Source organism: Thamnophis sirtalis, unplaced genomic scaffold (assembly GCF_051295495.1).
Source record: "Thamnophis sirtalis isolate CommonGarterSnake01/CBP01778 unplaced genomic scaffold, rThaSir2_p1.2 scaffold_4, whole genome shotgun sequence".
Lineage (NCBI taxonomy): Eukaryota > Metazoa > Chordata > Lepidosauria > Squamata > Natricidae > Thamnophis > Thamnophis sirtalis.
In genome coordinates, this window is record NW_028261384.1 from 115,292,674 (window position 1) to 115,309,507 (window position 16,834).

Consider the following 16,834-nt stretch of genomic DNA (forward strand, 5'->3'; position numbering starts at 1 on the left):
ATATGATTAGTCTGGATGGAATGAGTAAGTAAAATGAATAAATGAATGATTAGCAATCCATAAAGGAGGGAAAACTCTCTAGAATAAGAGATAGGCAAACAATAGTTTCTTCTCGCTTTTGTTATATCTTATGACATAGAACTCCCAGAGGTGCTTTTTCAAAAGGCAACTGGACTTTGTTTTTCCTTGAAGACATTTTGCTTCTCATCCAAGAAGCTTCTTCAGTTCAGAACTGACGTTGCCTTTGAAAAAGCACTTTTGGGGCAATCATGACCTGGATAATTGAGAATCTCCATAGACATTCAGACACTTTTGTGCTTCCTCTGGTGCACCAGATCTACTTTATTGTCAGATCTAAAAAAGTAAAACCAAGGATCCGGGGGACAGGGACGGACAGACTCCACAGCTTTATAAAAGGGACTCTGTCATTGCCTTTATCAGAATTGTAAATCCCTTTGAACTGATATCAGATGCATCTGGATGTGCTCCATGGAGTTCACCAGGAAAGAACCCAAGTGACCAAGGAATCCTATATTTAAAGGTGTGTTCCACTGAATGACTGCAGATGGGAATTCTAGACTAACTGAAGAAATTTCAGAGGAAGGGAGGAAATAATTACAAAGAGAAAGATCAGAAAGGAGGGGACATCCCATTTCTTATCTTCTCCAACTTGGTGATTTTGTTTTCATGGATTCCATCTGAAAAACCCACTTCCAGTAAGAAGGGAAAGGCAAATGGCTGGGAAGATAAGGTATGTAAGAGAGACTTACGCTCCAGATAGTTCCGGGCAACAAATTTGAGACATTCATCCAGAAAGATGACGGGCAAGGATATCTTCAACACCACCATCCAGTGATGGAAGTCCAAGTGTGTCAGTTTGAAGATCATCTGGAAAGCACAAGAACAACAATGGAGGCATCAATAGAGAAATGCATGTATTTTCTTCTACCTTTCCACTCATAGTCAGACTATGTACTAAAATAATGTAAATGACAGGCTACATTAGACACAATTGACTGAATCCTGATTAAAAATTGGATTTAATAAATGGGACTTGTTCTTCCCAGCAATTAGGAATGTATAAATCCTTTGATGAAGGAATTCTGGAATGAATGGAAGAACACCTGAAGCATCTCTTTTCAAGCCATTAAAGAAGCTGTTTCTTCTAGACTGAGTCTGCTGCTTTCAGAAGTTACTCTTAGATGTTTCCCTGTGAGTATGGCTGTGCATATGCAGACATGAAGAAGTAGCTAGAAACAGTTTTTGGAACAGCTGAAGAAGCCTGGAAAAGACCTCTCCAGCTAAAAGTACAGTAGAGCAACTGTTTGAATGGTTTTGGAGGGGGGAGGGGGGACTTAGAGCACCTTGCTGTCCATTCTGAAGTATATTTTTTCAAAGGATTTGCATAATCCTTTTTTTATTTCTGTAGATTTCAGCAAGAAGTGGGAGTGCAATCCTCTAGCCATTTCGGCTATGCCATGCCTCAGATTTGAAGACAAAAAGTTTCATTGACAGGCATGAATCTAACACCCATCTACTCTTCCCTAAAACAACTGGCCATGTTGGTCATGTAGCTGTCCTTTTTAGGTGCCACATGATCCTGGAAATGACACAGTTGTTTTAAAGAGCTGAAGAAAAGTCTTGCGTTATTTGTGCCTCTGCAGACTCCATGGCCCCTTTTTACTTTTGAATTCTTTTGAAGTAAAATCCCCCAGCCCTCACTGATCAAAAACGTGGTCACTATTACTTACAGGCAGGGGATCAACGTAAAGGATGACAAAATGCAGAGACATGGAGAGGCAGATAGATCCCAGAAGCCAGAAGTTCACCCAGGGAGGCATCCGTACCAAGGACTGGTTCTCTGAAAGGCTATATAGGAGAGAGAAATTGGAAATTAAATCAAAGTTATGATTTCCACTCTGTTTTTGAAATGAGAGCTCCCAGGCTTAAATAACTAGTCAATGCAAATATATAATAGCTAATGACTAGTCCTCTTTAAAAAATTTGAGATATATGAGACGTGAGCAACTTTCCTTTGAGCAAAAGGTTAATTAGATAGATATCTCAGCTCTGCTTGGAAGATCCCAGCCTGGGAGTTAACAAATGGGTGCATTTGAGGATTGCAACAAAGTTAAACTACAGTATTGCAATTTGGATGCAGAATTCAATTAGACTACAGACTGAGACTAGTTCTCAGACTACATTTCAAATCAACATCTTTATGACTTTAAAACATGTCATCAGAATGGGAGAGCTAGTGATTGGGGGCACTTGTTCTTTGCCCTTCCTTCTAAACAGTAAAACATGAATTAATTATGCAAATAAGTAGATGTTTTAAATTAAGGATACTTGTCTTTGGAGCATGGCAAAAGTTCCGCTGCAATAACTGGGAAATCACTGCTTTTGTGCTAATTAATCTTGGCATGCTTCAGCAGTCTGCCCTTCTTCTATTGTGAAGACCAGAATGGGACAACTCGCCACAGTTAACTCACCACAGCCAACTCACTGTGGGATAACTCGCTGTAGGATAATTTAACAATTCTATTTAATTATTTAAAATAAAAAATATTTTAATTTTTGTCATTCACATTTCGTTTCTGACCCTCCTTTTGCATCCTTTCTTTAATGATTCTATTCCACTATTTGTTTAATATTACTGTAACTCTTCTCCAGCAGCAAGTTGCCCTGTGGTGAGTTGGCTGTGGTGAGTGGTCCTACAATGAGTTGGTCATGGCAAGTTGGCTACAGCGAGTTGGTTCTGGCAAATTGGTTGTGACGAATTGTCATAGACTCTGTGAAGACATGTCCAATGAGATGTAGGTGACTTACAATGCTATTCTTCAGATATTCCCCTGGTTCCTTATATTGTTGTAAAAATTATTCTTGCATAATATTTTGCAGTGGCTGGATGTTTTGCATGAAATGTAAGTTAACTTCAAATATAAGATTTTGCACTGCTAAAAAGCTGAACTAAAGTTGAATCTCTAATATTCATTTTTTGTTGGCATGGACTTTGAATTATGTTTACAGAGAACATTAATTGTCCTTCCCCATCATCCTGCACAATTTGGAAAGCTGGAGAAAGCTTAAGATTTGCGCAAGGTGGAAACAATGCATGGAGAAATACTAGTGAAAACGTGCAGGGCAGTAACCGTGTGTATGAAGCCAAGGCCTTCATCATCCTCCATTTTACCTGTTGAGCGCATTGCACATCTCAATGGTGACCAAGACGGACAAAGCCATGGTCATGGGGACAGAGGACTCAAAGATCTCACAGTCCAAGCCGTCGAAGGAAGGGTGGTCTTCTGTACATTGCATGAAATGGGACTAGGAGAAGAAGAATAGGGAAAAGTGAGATTAACACTGAGCTTTTCCGAACTAAAAAAATCCTTCATTCCTCATACAATACTTGTCTCCCACAACTTAGAGCAATCAAAACTCACCAACTGATGGTAAGATACTCCAGGTCCATCCTCAGCATATATGAACCACCAGGCAGCAGCCCCAACAGTGGCTGCTCCGACGTATACTGTAGGAAAAACAAAAATGAAAAATTATTGTGAGCAAAGAAAAGGCCAGTGATAGCAGAAAGGGATATCTCCTCAAGGTTTTGCTGAGAAACTGGAATGAAAAGACTGGGTTGGTTAATTCCTTGCATCATGATGGCATAGTGGTTAGAATGCAGTACTTCAGGCTAATTCAGCTCACTGCCAGGAGTTCAATCCTCATTGACTCAAGGTTGTTTCAGCCTTCTATCCTTCCAAGGTTGGTAAAATGAAGACCCAGATCGCTGAGGGCAATATACTGACTCTGTAAACCACTTAGAGAGTGCTGCAAAGCCCTGTGAAGCAGTATATAAATCTAAGTGCTATTACTATTATTTATCTAGTGAATGCAAATTTTGCCCTAGCCTAATGGTTCTGTTTGCAAACATAATAGTAAGTATGAACAACATGCAACTGACTGAAGAATAAACCAAAGGTAGCCTAATTGTGCCAGGCTGGGTCTTGCAGAAGATTTGTGCTTGCCTGGGATTTTGGAGATGATACAGATTGCTGAGCTGAGATTACTGTTATGTCACATAAGACAAGGATGAGGGTGCAGACTTGAATTCACAGTTAGAATATTGGGCCAAAATATATGATATAGGCCCAAAGCTAGACCAAGGCATCAGCTATGGGAGGAAAGCACTTACTTCCAATGGCCATGTAGCGGAAGAAGAGCCAACCGCTAATCAGGGGCTCCTTGGGGCTGCGTGGTGGCCTGTTCATGATGTCCAAATCAGGGGGGTTAAAACCCAAGGCAGTGGCTGGAAGCCCATCTGTCACCAGATTCACCCACAGCAGTTGTACAGGGATCAAGGCTTCAGGGAGACCGAGGGCGGCTGTAAGGAAGATACTGGGGTGGGGAGATGCAGAAAAGAAAGACAAGCATGAGATCAAACAAGCCTCTGGAAGGCAGGAACATGTGACATCACCATCATCACTTGGAGCGGTGGGACAGATCTCCCCACCATAGTTACTCGGTGTTGATTTGTCCCTCTGCAAAACCATTTTCCAGACATCCTGGTTTAGCTTTGAAGCTGGCCAGATGACAGCGTGCAAAGCCCCTTACCAGACAACCTCACCCACGTTAGAGGAGATGAGGTAGCGAATGAATTGTTTCATGTTGTTGTAGATGGCCCGGCCTTCCTCCACCGCAGCCACAATTGTGGAGAAGTTATCATCTGCCAACACCATTTCAGAGGCTGTCTTGGCCACTGCAGTGCCAGAGCCCATGGCAATCCCAATTTCAGCTTTCTTCAGAGCCGGGGCATCATTGACACCATCACCGGTCTATCAGCAGACAGAAAGAGAGAGGAGGGGAGGAAGGAGATAGAAAATTAACTGAGATATAAATAAATAAATATTGGAAAACCTCCAGGTTCCAAAACTGAACAACCCTCCTTGATGAGGGATATGATTCCATCACTAGGTAGTCCTCCATTTAAGAAAAGAACAGAAAAGAGGACATTAAAAACATCTTAAGTGATGTGAGAAGCTACCGCCTAGAACAGTGTTTTTCAACCTTGGCAACTTGAAGATGTCCGGACTTCAACTCCCAGAATTCCCCAGCCAGCATTCGCTGGCTGGGGAATTCTGGGAGTTGAAGTCTGGACATCTTCAAGTTGCCAAGGTTGAAAAACACTGGCCTAGAAGAATGAAATATTTTAAAAGGCAGAATAAAATATTTCCCCTAAAAGATAAATAAAAATCTTAAGAGAGGCTCAGAGCCCCAGCTCCCTCCTCCCAGCAGATATTTTGTGCTCATTAAAGACTGGGCCAGCCTATCTACAAAACAAAAGACCCTCGACCATTAATCCCATCAGAGTGATGGGATTAAGATATAACCCTCCAGGACATAATAGGATTAACCCACTAGCAGCAGAGCTCACTACATTTAACAATCTCCTAAGGAAATTGCATCAGCCAAACTTCAACCAAGTTTGGATCAAACGAACTTCTAGGATTTGTACATGGCACTATGGGAGTCCGACAACAGCCAACAGAATACATGTTCTTGTACAGGAACAGGAAGCTCAAGTTCAAAGCCCAAGAGAAGGTATAAATACCCCTCACTCTCAACTCCATGTGTTCAGCTGCACCAGAGAACTATGTGCTTGGTGGTTTTGTTTTCTAATTAAACAATTTTTCCAATCAGCCTCCATGTTTCCAGTGTCTTCCTCTCGGCTTGGAACTGAATCTGATGGATATTTCATCCAACAGTGAACAATTCATCAAGGGAATCCCTGAAATGTTCCCTGATGACATCATGCTCCTTCAGAGCTCTTGTTAAAAGTAACAGGGTTATTTTTTTATTATTTTAGCATTTATTTTAAATGTTATTTTAATTTAGTTTGATTTGATTCCTGATTCTCCTGAGTCTCCAATGCTTTGCCTCTGTCTGGATTTTTAAAAGTTTGATATAGGAAGGAGACGCGGTCCTCTTTTGTTAATTAATCCTCAGATCTAAAGAGTGAAAAGGGGGAAACATAGAAAGATCTCATCCCTAAATAGCTGAAATGAAAAGAGATGCTCAATTACCGTATTCACCAAATAGTCAATTAGGAAAACAATTTATTCTTTTGTATAGTAAATTTCTGCAGTATCCAATATGAACAGCACACACTCTGTCAGAGAGAAGGTCCCTGAAGATGGGCTTTTATTCTTTAATGAACATCAGGCTATAAACTATCACATAACTTTTACAGGTTGTTTTCAACTTGCAACCATTCTTTCAGTGACCATTTGAAGATGCAACGACACTGAAAACAGTGATTTACGACTGGTCTTCACACTTATGACCATTGTAGCATCCCCATGGTCACATGTTCATAATTTGGGCACTTGGCAACTGGCATATATTTACAACCGTTATGGCTCTCTGTGGTCATATGATCACCATTTGCAAATTCCAACAAGCAAAATCAATGAGGGGGAGCAGGATTCGCTTAATGACCATGTGATTCACTGAACAACCACAGTGATTCACTTAACAACCATGACAACAAAGGTCTTAAAATCAGGCAAAACTCGCTGAACAACAGAAATTCCAGTCCCAATTTGGGTCGTAAATTGAGGAACTACCTGTATTAAATTTCCCTAGTGTCCATTCACTCATCCAGATTTAATGCACAGACCTGCCCATATATCATCATAATCATCATCATCTTTTAACAACCCCATAATTCCTTGTGGAGTGGAGTCTGGGCAACTGAATGGAACTAGCAGAATGTTTAATGGCCGGATGCCCTCTCTGTTGCCAATGCAGAGTTTTATTCAGCAGATATAGTCTCACTGTGCCCAGAGAGAGAAATATCTACCTCCACTTAGGCTCGAACTCTTAATTGTGAGGCGAGAGCTCCACCTCTAGACCACCACACCACTCCTTCCCTGCCCACATATATCCCCATCTATTCACCATGGCAGTGATCTCATCGAAGCTCTGCAGGAACTCCACGATCTTTGACTTGTGCGTGGGCTCAACCCGTGCAAAGCAGCAAGCTCTTTTGCAGGCTTCCCGTTGCTCAGCAGAGGGCAAGTCATCAAACTCCCGGCCGGTGTAGGCCCTGCCGGTCACTTCTTCATTTTCGGTGAAGATGCCAATGCGGCGACAGATGGCAATAGCGGTACCTTTGTTGTCGCCGGTGATCATGATTACGCGGATGCCAGCTTCACGGCAGAGTTCAATGGATCCTGAGACTTCTTTGCGGGGAGGATCCAACATTCCTACGCAGCCCACAAAGGTCAGGTCATTCTGCGAAGGTCAGAAAAAAGATTACGAGCCTACTAGCCATCACATCCTTTCACTAGATAACCTCCATCTGGTCTTTATATCAAGTTTATACCATGTCAAAGGTGGGAATCTTTGCAATTAAGATAGATAAAGGCTCAAACTGAATTCTCTGATCGCTTTTCCAAAGAGTTATGAAAACATGGATTATTGTAACCCAAATGGTGACACATCATGACTTTGTGATTTATGTTACTGGTTTTTAATGGTATATTTTATATTGTCATTTGTAAGCCATTGAGTTTCTTTGAATATGGAACAATCTAGAAGCTAAAGTAATGAATAAATAAAACTTTTTATTGAATAGATCAATTATAATATAGCGGCTTGAGGGGAGAATTGGATAAAAATCTCCACAGAGACAACATTTGTGATGATGGGAAGTTTCTCCCAGACTAACCTAAGTTACAGCTCACTTGTGCATACAGGAGGGGAAAGAGTTTTATATGTTAACTCAAGTTTCTTGGAGAAGAAATAGAGAAAATGAAATAGAGAAGAATTAATAGGAGATAAGCCAAGAATAGGGAAAAGTACAAAGTGGCTGATTCCCACTTTATTGTTCATACAATGCCCTGAACCAAAATATCAATGCCAAATTTTATTTTGGTGCCTTATATCACCTAGTGCAGGGGTCAGCAACCTTAAACACTCAAAGAGCCACAAAGGTCTTAACTAGAAGCCCCCCATTTAATTCTGGAGCTGACCAGAAGTCCAGTTCCCCCACCATAGAGTCTCCTCCTAGCACGGCATCCTTTTTCCTCTACCTGTCCTAACTGAAAGCCCTATCAATTGTACAGCTGACCGGCAATACGAAGTTGCAGCAGAAGGATGAAAGAGCCACATGTAGCTCCAGAGCCACAGGTTACTGACCCTTGACCTAGTGTGACTTCAAAAACAGGATGTATGGTTCAGTGGCTTGTATGAACTAGGCAATGGTGATTTATTCAGTAAACCATGGTTAAACACACTATGGTTTAACATACAGTTGGATGAGCATATTGCTTATATGTCTGATACGTGGCTTGTCCTCTTGTCCTTCAGAGTTCTCAAGGAAGCAGAGGCTGTGATGAAGGAATTACTCTTGTATGGCTAAACATAAAGCAATTGCCTTCCATTTTTGCCACCAGGATTTTGGTGTAACTTTAAAGATCATGGACCAGGCCATCCCCACACTCCATAATCAAGTTATATAGTATCTAAAGTCAATCAAGATGTTTTTTCCTCAGCTGCAAAGCATGCATTTCCCTTTATGCACACTTGCACATGTGAAAAAAAAAAGAGATAATCCACACATTTAAATTGCTATATTGTCTTAAGATGCATTTACTGAGCTTTATATTTCATACTGCCCTGAAAATAGTGTTTAATTCAGTTTCATCATTTCTTTCACAAGAGAGCCCTGCACCTGGGAGTTTTTGCTAACTTTTGAAAATTCTCAGATCAGCATTCAGGGGAGAAGTCTCTTACGAAAGGAAAGAAGAAAATAAATTAAACGGCGTTTCAGGGCAGTATGAAATATAAAGCTCAGTAACTAAGGGACTTGGTGGCTCAGTGGCTAAGATGCTAAGCTTGTCAATCAGAAAGGTCGGCAGTTCGGTGGTTCGAATCACTAGCGCCACTTAATGGAGTGAGCTTGTTACTAGCAGTTCAAAAGCACGTAAAAATGCAAGTAGAAAAATAAGAACCACCTTCGGTGGGAAGGTAACAGTGTTCTGTGCGCCTTCGCCATTTAGTCATGCCAGCCACATGACCACGGAGATGTCTTCGGACAGCTTTGAAACGGAGATGAGCACCATTCGCTAGAGTTGGGAATAACTAGCACATATGTGTGAAGGGATCCTTTACCTTTACCTTAAGTACATTTTAAGACACTATAGTAATTTAAAATGCGCACATAATCTTCAAAGTAAAGAGTATTTAGAATATTGTAAAAATGTTGTATCCAACCTTGGCGACTTTAAGACATGTGCACTTCAATTCTGGGAAGTCCACAAGCCAAGCTTTCATTAATCATCTACCACTAGTGGTAAGCTTTACCTCATAATCAACAAATTTGGTGGAATCTTCTAGATTCATGTCTTCTCTCTTTGGTGGGGTGTCACGAGTAGCCAACGCCAAGCAACGGAGTGTATCCCGTCCTGTGCCCCACTCTTTGATGACGCCCAATATGTGTTCCTTAACAAAGGATGTGAGGGGAACACGTGTGGTGCCCACACGGACATAGTTACAGCGGTCAATCACACCCTCGGGGGCACCCTATGAAGACACAACAAAAATAACAAGCATTGTCACTCGTGGAGAAAATGGGCAGAATAGCACGCAATGTGACTACATAAGTATCTGGATCAGGTCATAAAGCTTCAGCCTGGAAGTTCTCTTTCCTTTATGCGGAAGAGTAAGTGGTAGACATAGTCATGTAAAGGTCCATCATTGAACTATATGTCTGCTGAAGGAGGTTCAGATAACTGAAAGTCTATCCATTATTTCCCCCCTTTCCTCCAATAGGAGAACATTTACAAAAATAAGAACAAAACTAGCTACAAAAAAGAAGAGAGGACCTCGTCTTCTCCCTGATACGATGGTTCACGGAAAGATTCCAGGCTAAGTTGGTTACCAAGCTAAGTTCCACCTGAACAGCTACCATTTGTATATATCAGGTAGTCCTCAACTTACGACCACAATTGAGCACAAAATTTCTGTTGCTAAGCGAGGCAGTTGTTAAGTAAGTTTTGCCCCATTTTACAACATTTCTTGCCACCATTCACTGCAATCATTAAGTTAGTAACACGGTTGTTTGGCTTTCCCTCTAACTTTGCTTGTCAGAAGGACGCAAAACGTGATCACTCGTGACTCTGGGACACAGCAACAGTCATAAATATGAACCAGTTGCCAAGCATCCAAATTCTGATCACGTGACCTAGGGTATGCTGCAACAGTCATAAGTGTGAAAAAGGTTGTAAATCATTTTTTCCCCAGTGCTATTGTAACTTTAAACAGTCACTAAACAGATGTTTGTAAATCAAGGGCTACCTTTGGAAAAATGAACTAGAAAAAAATAATTAAACTTAGAATAGATAGAGAGTGAATTCCTATTTCCCCTTGTGGGTCACTGAGATGGGCCACAAAGAAGCCTACTACCAACCTTGATAAACATCTTGTTACCAACAGCAGCCCTGGAAGCTTTGGCTGGAGAGCAATAGACAGACATGGACTTCCTATCACGAGAGAACTCCAGGGTGAATTCCTTCTTCATGAGCTGTTTGATCACCTGAAGAAATGCAAAGCAGAGGGAGAAAAGGAGAGTTAAATCTTACTTTGCTTCACAAAGAACCACAGCAAATGAACGACATGAATCCAAACAATTGATCCTCCAAATATACTAGTCCTGGTTTCCAATATTACCGCAATGCAGATGGCATGGCCATCTCTGGAAAGTATGTAATGTGAGAATAATCTTTTTTTTTTTGAGCCTCAGAAGAGACCCAAATATACTGGAGAAGGCCATCAGAGGATGGCTCTTAAGATTATTGTTTTTTTGCAAGGAAACAAATAGATTTTTCAGTACCACAACAAGCAAAACAGATTATTCAATAAAATATCAGCTTCCAGGTGATGCTACATGTCTACAGCAGCTAAAATAGCAAAAGGCAAGTGGTAATAACTAAGCCACCAATAATTTGGAATAATTTGGAATTGTAAGCCACCCAGAATTATCAATTGAGATGGAGGGATGTAGGTAGGTAGGTAGGTAGGTAGGTAGGTAGGTAGGTAGGTAGGTAGGTAGGTAGATAGATAGATAGATAGATAGATAGATAGATAGATAGATAGATAGATAGATAGATAGATAGATAGATAATAGCATCATCTTTCATAGACTATAATGTAGTTCATCAAACCTACTGCTGTGATGTCCGTTACAAGGCAGAATTGGAAAATTACAAAAAAGGGAGGATAAATGGTACTTAGCTGAGTTATATCTCCAGAGAATCAACTCCCTCCTTCCCCCCACAGCAAGCCCCTAACCCAAACACATTTCTACTAATGTATTCCTCCTGTGCTCCACTGAACAGTGCTTCTGCATTCCAAAACTGTTCCACAGTAGACCATGGGGGAATCTTGAAAACCTCAATATAAACAATAAATATTGTACCATGAAAAACACATTGCACGAACTTTACAGTGGAGGCGGACATGGCACCACACAGTGGCCAAGAAATATAAGACTTTATATGGCGGAATCTGGCACTAAGTTGCAGGAGGAAGGAGGGGAGACCACTTAGCCATTGGTATGAAGAAAGAGATCGAAGAAGGAATTCCCCCTAAATCTTCACAGTATTCATCTGATGGTAATACAGAGTGTGCTTTAGTCTGGCAAGATTCTGCCTATACTCAAACAACAAAGAAACTACTTTGAGAAGTTTAATCATGGCGGGCGCTTGGTCCCCTGTGCCAGGCACTCTAATAAGAGTCAATTCCTGGAAGAAACATGTACTTACTGAGTTGCAGGCATTGGCACGGTCCACCTTGCTGATATTTCGTACATCTGTGTTGAAGACATTCATCTTTTCAACCAAGCAGGTAAGGGCTGTTTCAGTGGCCTCACCAACCTTCTCATATACACCTTTGGACTGGGAAAGGGAAGAATCAGAGATAACGAGATATGAGAAAAGAAGAATGTTGGGGGGAGAGTACTCAAACTCACAATATTATATTACTGTGACTATATAATAAAAAGAAATTAGCATTCATAACTTTGGTTTTCTAGTCTGGTCTACCTCAAAGGACTAACTCTTATTCCCAAGGCTGTTCTGCAGGCTTATAATAGCAGTAGACTTATATACCGCTTCATAGGGCTTTCAGCCCTCTCTAAGCGGTTTACAGAGAGTCAGCATATTGCCCCCAACAATCCGGGTCCTCATTTTACCCACCTCGGAAGGATGGAAGGCTGAGTCAACCTTGAGCCGGTGAGATTTGAACCGCTGAAGTGCTGATCTAGCAGCAGCCTGCAGTGCTGCATTTAACCACTGCGCCACCTTGGCTCTTATAACTAATAACTAATTAACTAGTCTCTGATATTGTTGCTATTGTTTGTGCCTTCAAATTAGTCTTTACTCCTGGCAAGTACCATATATGAATTGGTCCAGGCAGATATTTGGGGACTTTTTCAGAAGTGATTTCATGTTGTCTTCTTCCTAAGGCAAAGACTGGCTCCAAGTCACCCAGGTGGCTTTGTATCTAAGGTAGGATTCAAATTCCTGGTTTCTAGACCACTATCTTTAAGCAATACTCCAAACTGGCTGTCTGCCTAAAGTAATGATCACTGGTGCACATAGCACAATTTTATCAGCCCTGTGAGAAAAGAAACCATCAATAATGAATTTTGCCCTCAACATCTGACCATATCTCCAGAGATACAAAAAACAGGAGGATGTTTGTCCTTTTATTCCAGGCATCCCTGCGTTTAAGGTTTAACAGTCATTTACTCAGCTCCAATGAACCTGCCAACTCTAATTTGGAGAATTTTGGAATCTATTCCTACTAGAAGTGTTGTGGCCTACCAGTGGCCAGTGGAGCTGGTGGAAGACTCAGACAGTGAGGAGTTGGGGAGGAACATGGGCCAGTCCTGGAGCCTGGGGAAGGCTCTGACGAATGCTCTGCATTGGAGGCAGAGAGACGCCCAGAGCCGTATGCCAGTTATCAGCTGCCTTCGGAGTCAGACACAAGTGGGGCAGAAGAACAGCTGAGCCTGTTCCCAGTGCAGAGCTGCCAGGAGAAGGGAACAACTAAGGAACAAGGGTCGACTCAGGAGTAAAGTCATGTGTGGACGGTAAATGGCCCCTCCCATAGGGAATAAAGAGGAATGAAAGGGGAGGGGAGTTTGCAGGAGACAATTAGTTCAATTCATTAGGAAGAAGATCTGTTCCTGACTTCTTGCCAAATATTGTCTGCTACAGAGTGGTGTTTGGAAGATATCGGCCTGGCAGCTCTTCAAGCCTGATAAAGGTCTGTTGTTATGAAATCTCCTGAAAGACTTTGCTGGAGAGGAATTCACTTTAAACTAAATAAAAGGGGTTTTATCGGGATGAGGAATCGGCTTTGTGCTTTTGGGAAGCCTAGGTCAGAACAAGAGCATTGTCCAGTACTACATACAATTCTTCTGGATGCCAGGTCAAAATCTTTATATTGCCTTTTAAGAGTTTTTAGACTCCAAAGAATTTTTTTTTTAATTTTCATCTTTTTTGCTTTTGGTTAGTTAAATGATGAATTATTTGGTTTTGTTTTGTTTTGGAATTGGCCACACATATCCCTTAATGAACAATTGGTGAGAAGTGGATGATGAAGCCAAAGAGAAGCATTCACCTCATTGAAATCCAGCGAAGAGTCATTGCAAAGGGCACAAATAGTGGCCAGTTCAACGAGACCATCATATTGTCCAGTTTTGACTTGTTTGTCATTCTTAAATCTGCATATGCAAAAAAGTAAAAAAAAATGTATTCGTTTTATTTATATAGCCCATGCATGTGATTCCCATCTCATAAAAAGTGACTCTGGCAGCGTACAGCAAAGAGATAAAGCAATAAACACCTTAGAAACAGTTATTATTTAAAAGTGTAAAAAACACGAGGCACATAAGTTATTAAATTAGTAAGGGGATCAGTGGTGGGATTCAAAAAATTTTCTACCAGTTTTTTGGGTGTGGCTTGGTGAGCGTGGCAGGGGAAAGATACTGCAAAATCTCCACTCCCTCCCAATCAGCTGGGACTCGGATGGCAGAGAATAGATGGGGTTGGAGCCAGTCTGAGGTGGTGTTTACTGGTTCTCCAAACTACTCAATATTTCCACTACCGGTTCTCCAAAACTGGTCAGAACCTGCTGAATACCACCTCTGAAGGGGATCCCTTGCAGAGATCATGACATAGCCAGGCCTTACGAGACTTCTGAAAAATAAGTAAGAATAGAGCTGACTTCAATTCAGGGGTGAAGAATGTTCCAGGAGGTGGCCTGCCTCCTCACGCCCACCAAGCATAGCAGATGGAACCCACAGCATGCCTCTTCTGCCAGATCTTACGGGATGAGCAGATGTAATTGGGAAATTGCAGTCCTTCAAATAACCCATCCTTATGCAATGAAGGGCTTTAAAGGTCAAAACTGGGACCTTGAATCACACCCAGAAGCAAATTGGCAACCAGTGCAGCCTATGAAGGACCTCCTGTCCTAGAAACATGTGTAACTGCTGGTGGAAAACCCCTTTTAGTTAGCCAGTGCAACAGTACTACAGAAACCATGTTTCAAGTATTACAAAGTCCATCCTGTGTGGCCCGCACTGCCCACATTGCTGCATCTTTCACCAGTTGAAGCTTCTGGATACCCTTCAAGGGCAGCCCCATGTAGAGTGCATTGCAATATTCCAATTGGAAGGTGACTAGGGCTTGAGTGACAGTGAGCAGAGTCCCCCCTCATCCAGGAACAGACTCAACTGGCACATAACACAAACCTGTTATTGCAAAGGCCCTCCTAGCTGTGAATATTTTAAGCAAATTGTGAGTCCAGGATGACACTATATTGTGCACAGTGTTTATCTGGGATAGCAGACCCTATCTAGCACCAAGGATAGCATATCCTGTTTCCCTGAAAATAAGACCTTCCCGGATAATAAGCCCAATCAGGCTTTTGAATGCATGTGCTAAAATAAGCCCTCCCCTGGAAAATAAGCCCTCCCCGAAAATATTGCAACACAGCAGCAGCCATGAGGTGACCACGCTCGCTGCCTCTTGCACCTCAAAAATAATAACTTCCCCATAAATAAGGTTATTTCTGGGGTCAAAAGAAAATAACACCCTGCCTTATTTTGGGGGGAAACATGGTAGTCCTGCAACTTGTAGGGCCCTAAACTCAAAGCTACTCAGTCTTGCCAGAATTCAGCTGAACCTGTTGCTTCCCACTCCCATAGCCTCCAGGCACTGGGATAGGATGCCCATGGCATTGCTTAATTCAGCAGTGGCCGAGATATATAATTAGAAGGAGCATAGGTTGTTTCTGTGAATTATGGGAGAAGCAAAACAACAGCTAAGAAATCAAAGCATCTGGAATTTCTGGAAGAATAAATACCATATCAAGGCAGAATATGATTTATTTAGTTTTGATCTAGTATTTTGTGTGAAACTAGCCATTATAATTTCAAACCATAATAATCCATAAATTATGTGTTGGTGAATCCAATCATTTCAACTTAAGAAAACCATAGTTGAAGCAAAACATTATTTAGCATAACATAAAAACTAAAATATTAGCTTTGGTTATTAAAAAATCAGAGTGAGTCTGTCTGTCTATCTATCTATCTATCTATATCTATCATCTATCTATCTATCTATCTATCTATCTATCTATCTATCTATCTATCTATCTATCTATCTATCTATCTATCTATCTATCTAGGCTTAGGCTATCAGGTTTAAAATTTGGCTTTGTTTAGAGTTCACATTTGTACTTACACTTCTCCTTCGGGGGCATAGGTGGAACCAGTGATGTTGAATTCATTCAAGGCGCAAAAATCTCCCTCTATTTTGTCCACAACAAACATCTAGAGAAAGAGAGAAAGGAAGGAAGGAAGGAAGGAAGGAAGGAAGGAAGGAAGGAAGGAAGGAAGGAAGGGGATTTCAATAAGAATGAAGATGAGATGCCCAAAAGAGAGACTCTAGATGAGAAAAATGCTGGCATCCACCTTCAGCTCACCTTGCAAACCGACATTTGGTTGGTAGTCAGAGTGCCAGTTTTGTCGGAACAGATGACGGAGGTGCAGCCCAAGGTCTCCACTGAGGGCAGGCTTCTGACAATGGCATTTTTCTTGGCCATACGGCGAGTCCCCAGAGCTAGACAGGTCGTGATGACAGCGGGAAGGCCTGAGGAGGAAGAAAAGGAAAGAGCAAAAAGATAAGCTTAGGGAATTCATGTCACATTCAAACAAATCCACTTGGATGACCCTTTTTTGGCCCTTACTACCCATAATTATACTTCTTTTTCAGATATCATTGAGAAACTCACATTATCAGATTCCAATTTGTGACAAAGAATGCTAAGACTGTAATGAGAAATATAACAGTGTGTCATAGCCCAATAGTATAGGAAATATTTTGGATCTGAACAGCCTTGAAAATCTCAGAGTGACAACATTGTAGTAGAAGGACTAGAAAAAAGGTCATAATTCTGTTCTCTGTGTTGAAAGGCCAAGTGATACAACATTACTGTAGTCAAAACACCAGAAGCCTAGCTTGGAGGGAGTGGGGGGCGAGGCAGGTAGACACATTTGCATTTTAAGAAACACCCTCCTCTCCGTCAGTCTTCCAAAATGGCTGCCATGGTGGGCCTGGGTAGTTAGAACAAACCAAAGTACCAGAAAGCAAGCCTGCAAGCCTTCATTACTTTAGCTTCTAGATTGTTCCATATTCAAAGAATATGTGTGGCAGGGGAAGTATGTACTGTAAAATCTCCATTCTCTCCCCAC

At 41.5% G+C, this 16,834-nt stretch overlaps 1 protein-coding gene across 2 annotated transcripts in view; it reads right to left on the reverse strand.

Moving 5' to 3' along the window:
* The window catches only part of ATP2A1 (ATPase sarcoplasmic/endoplasmic reticulum Ca2+ transporting 1), a 37,629-nt gene that overhangs the window by 4,372 nt on the left and 16,423 nt on the right, over positions 1-16,834 (reverse strand). For both annotated transcript variants that reach the window (XM_087713801.1, XM_087713802.1), the window contains exons 9-21: positions 16,066-16,232; positions 15,825-15,913; positions 13,693-13,795; positions 11,829-11,960; positions 10,475-10,600; positions 9,370-9,588; positions 6,961-7,296; positions 4,615-4,835; positions 4,196-4,398; positions 3,444-3,529; positions 3,194-3,327; positions 1,752-1,869; positions 771-888 (exon numbers count right to left, since the gene is read on the reverse strand). In XM_087713801.1, coding sequence (XP_087569927.1) covers positions 771-888; positions 1,752-1,869; positions 3,194-3,327; positions 3,444-3,529; positions 4,196-4,398; positions 4,615-4,835; positions 6,961-7,296; positions 9,370-9,588; positions 10,475-10,600; positions 11,829-11,960; positions 13,693-13,795; positions 15,825-15,913; positions 16,066-16,232 — 2,052 coding nt within the window. The remainder of the gene's footprint in view (positions 1-770; positions 889-1,751; positions 1,870-3,193; positions 3,328-3,443; positions 3,530-4,195; positions 4,399-4,614; positions 4,836-6,960; positions 7,297-9,369; positions 9,589-10,474; positions 10,601-11,828; positions 11,961-13,692; positions 13,796-15,824; positions 15,914-16,065; positions 16,233-16,834) is intronic.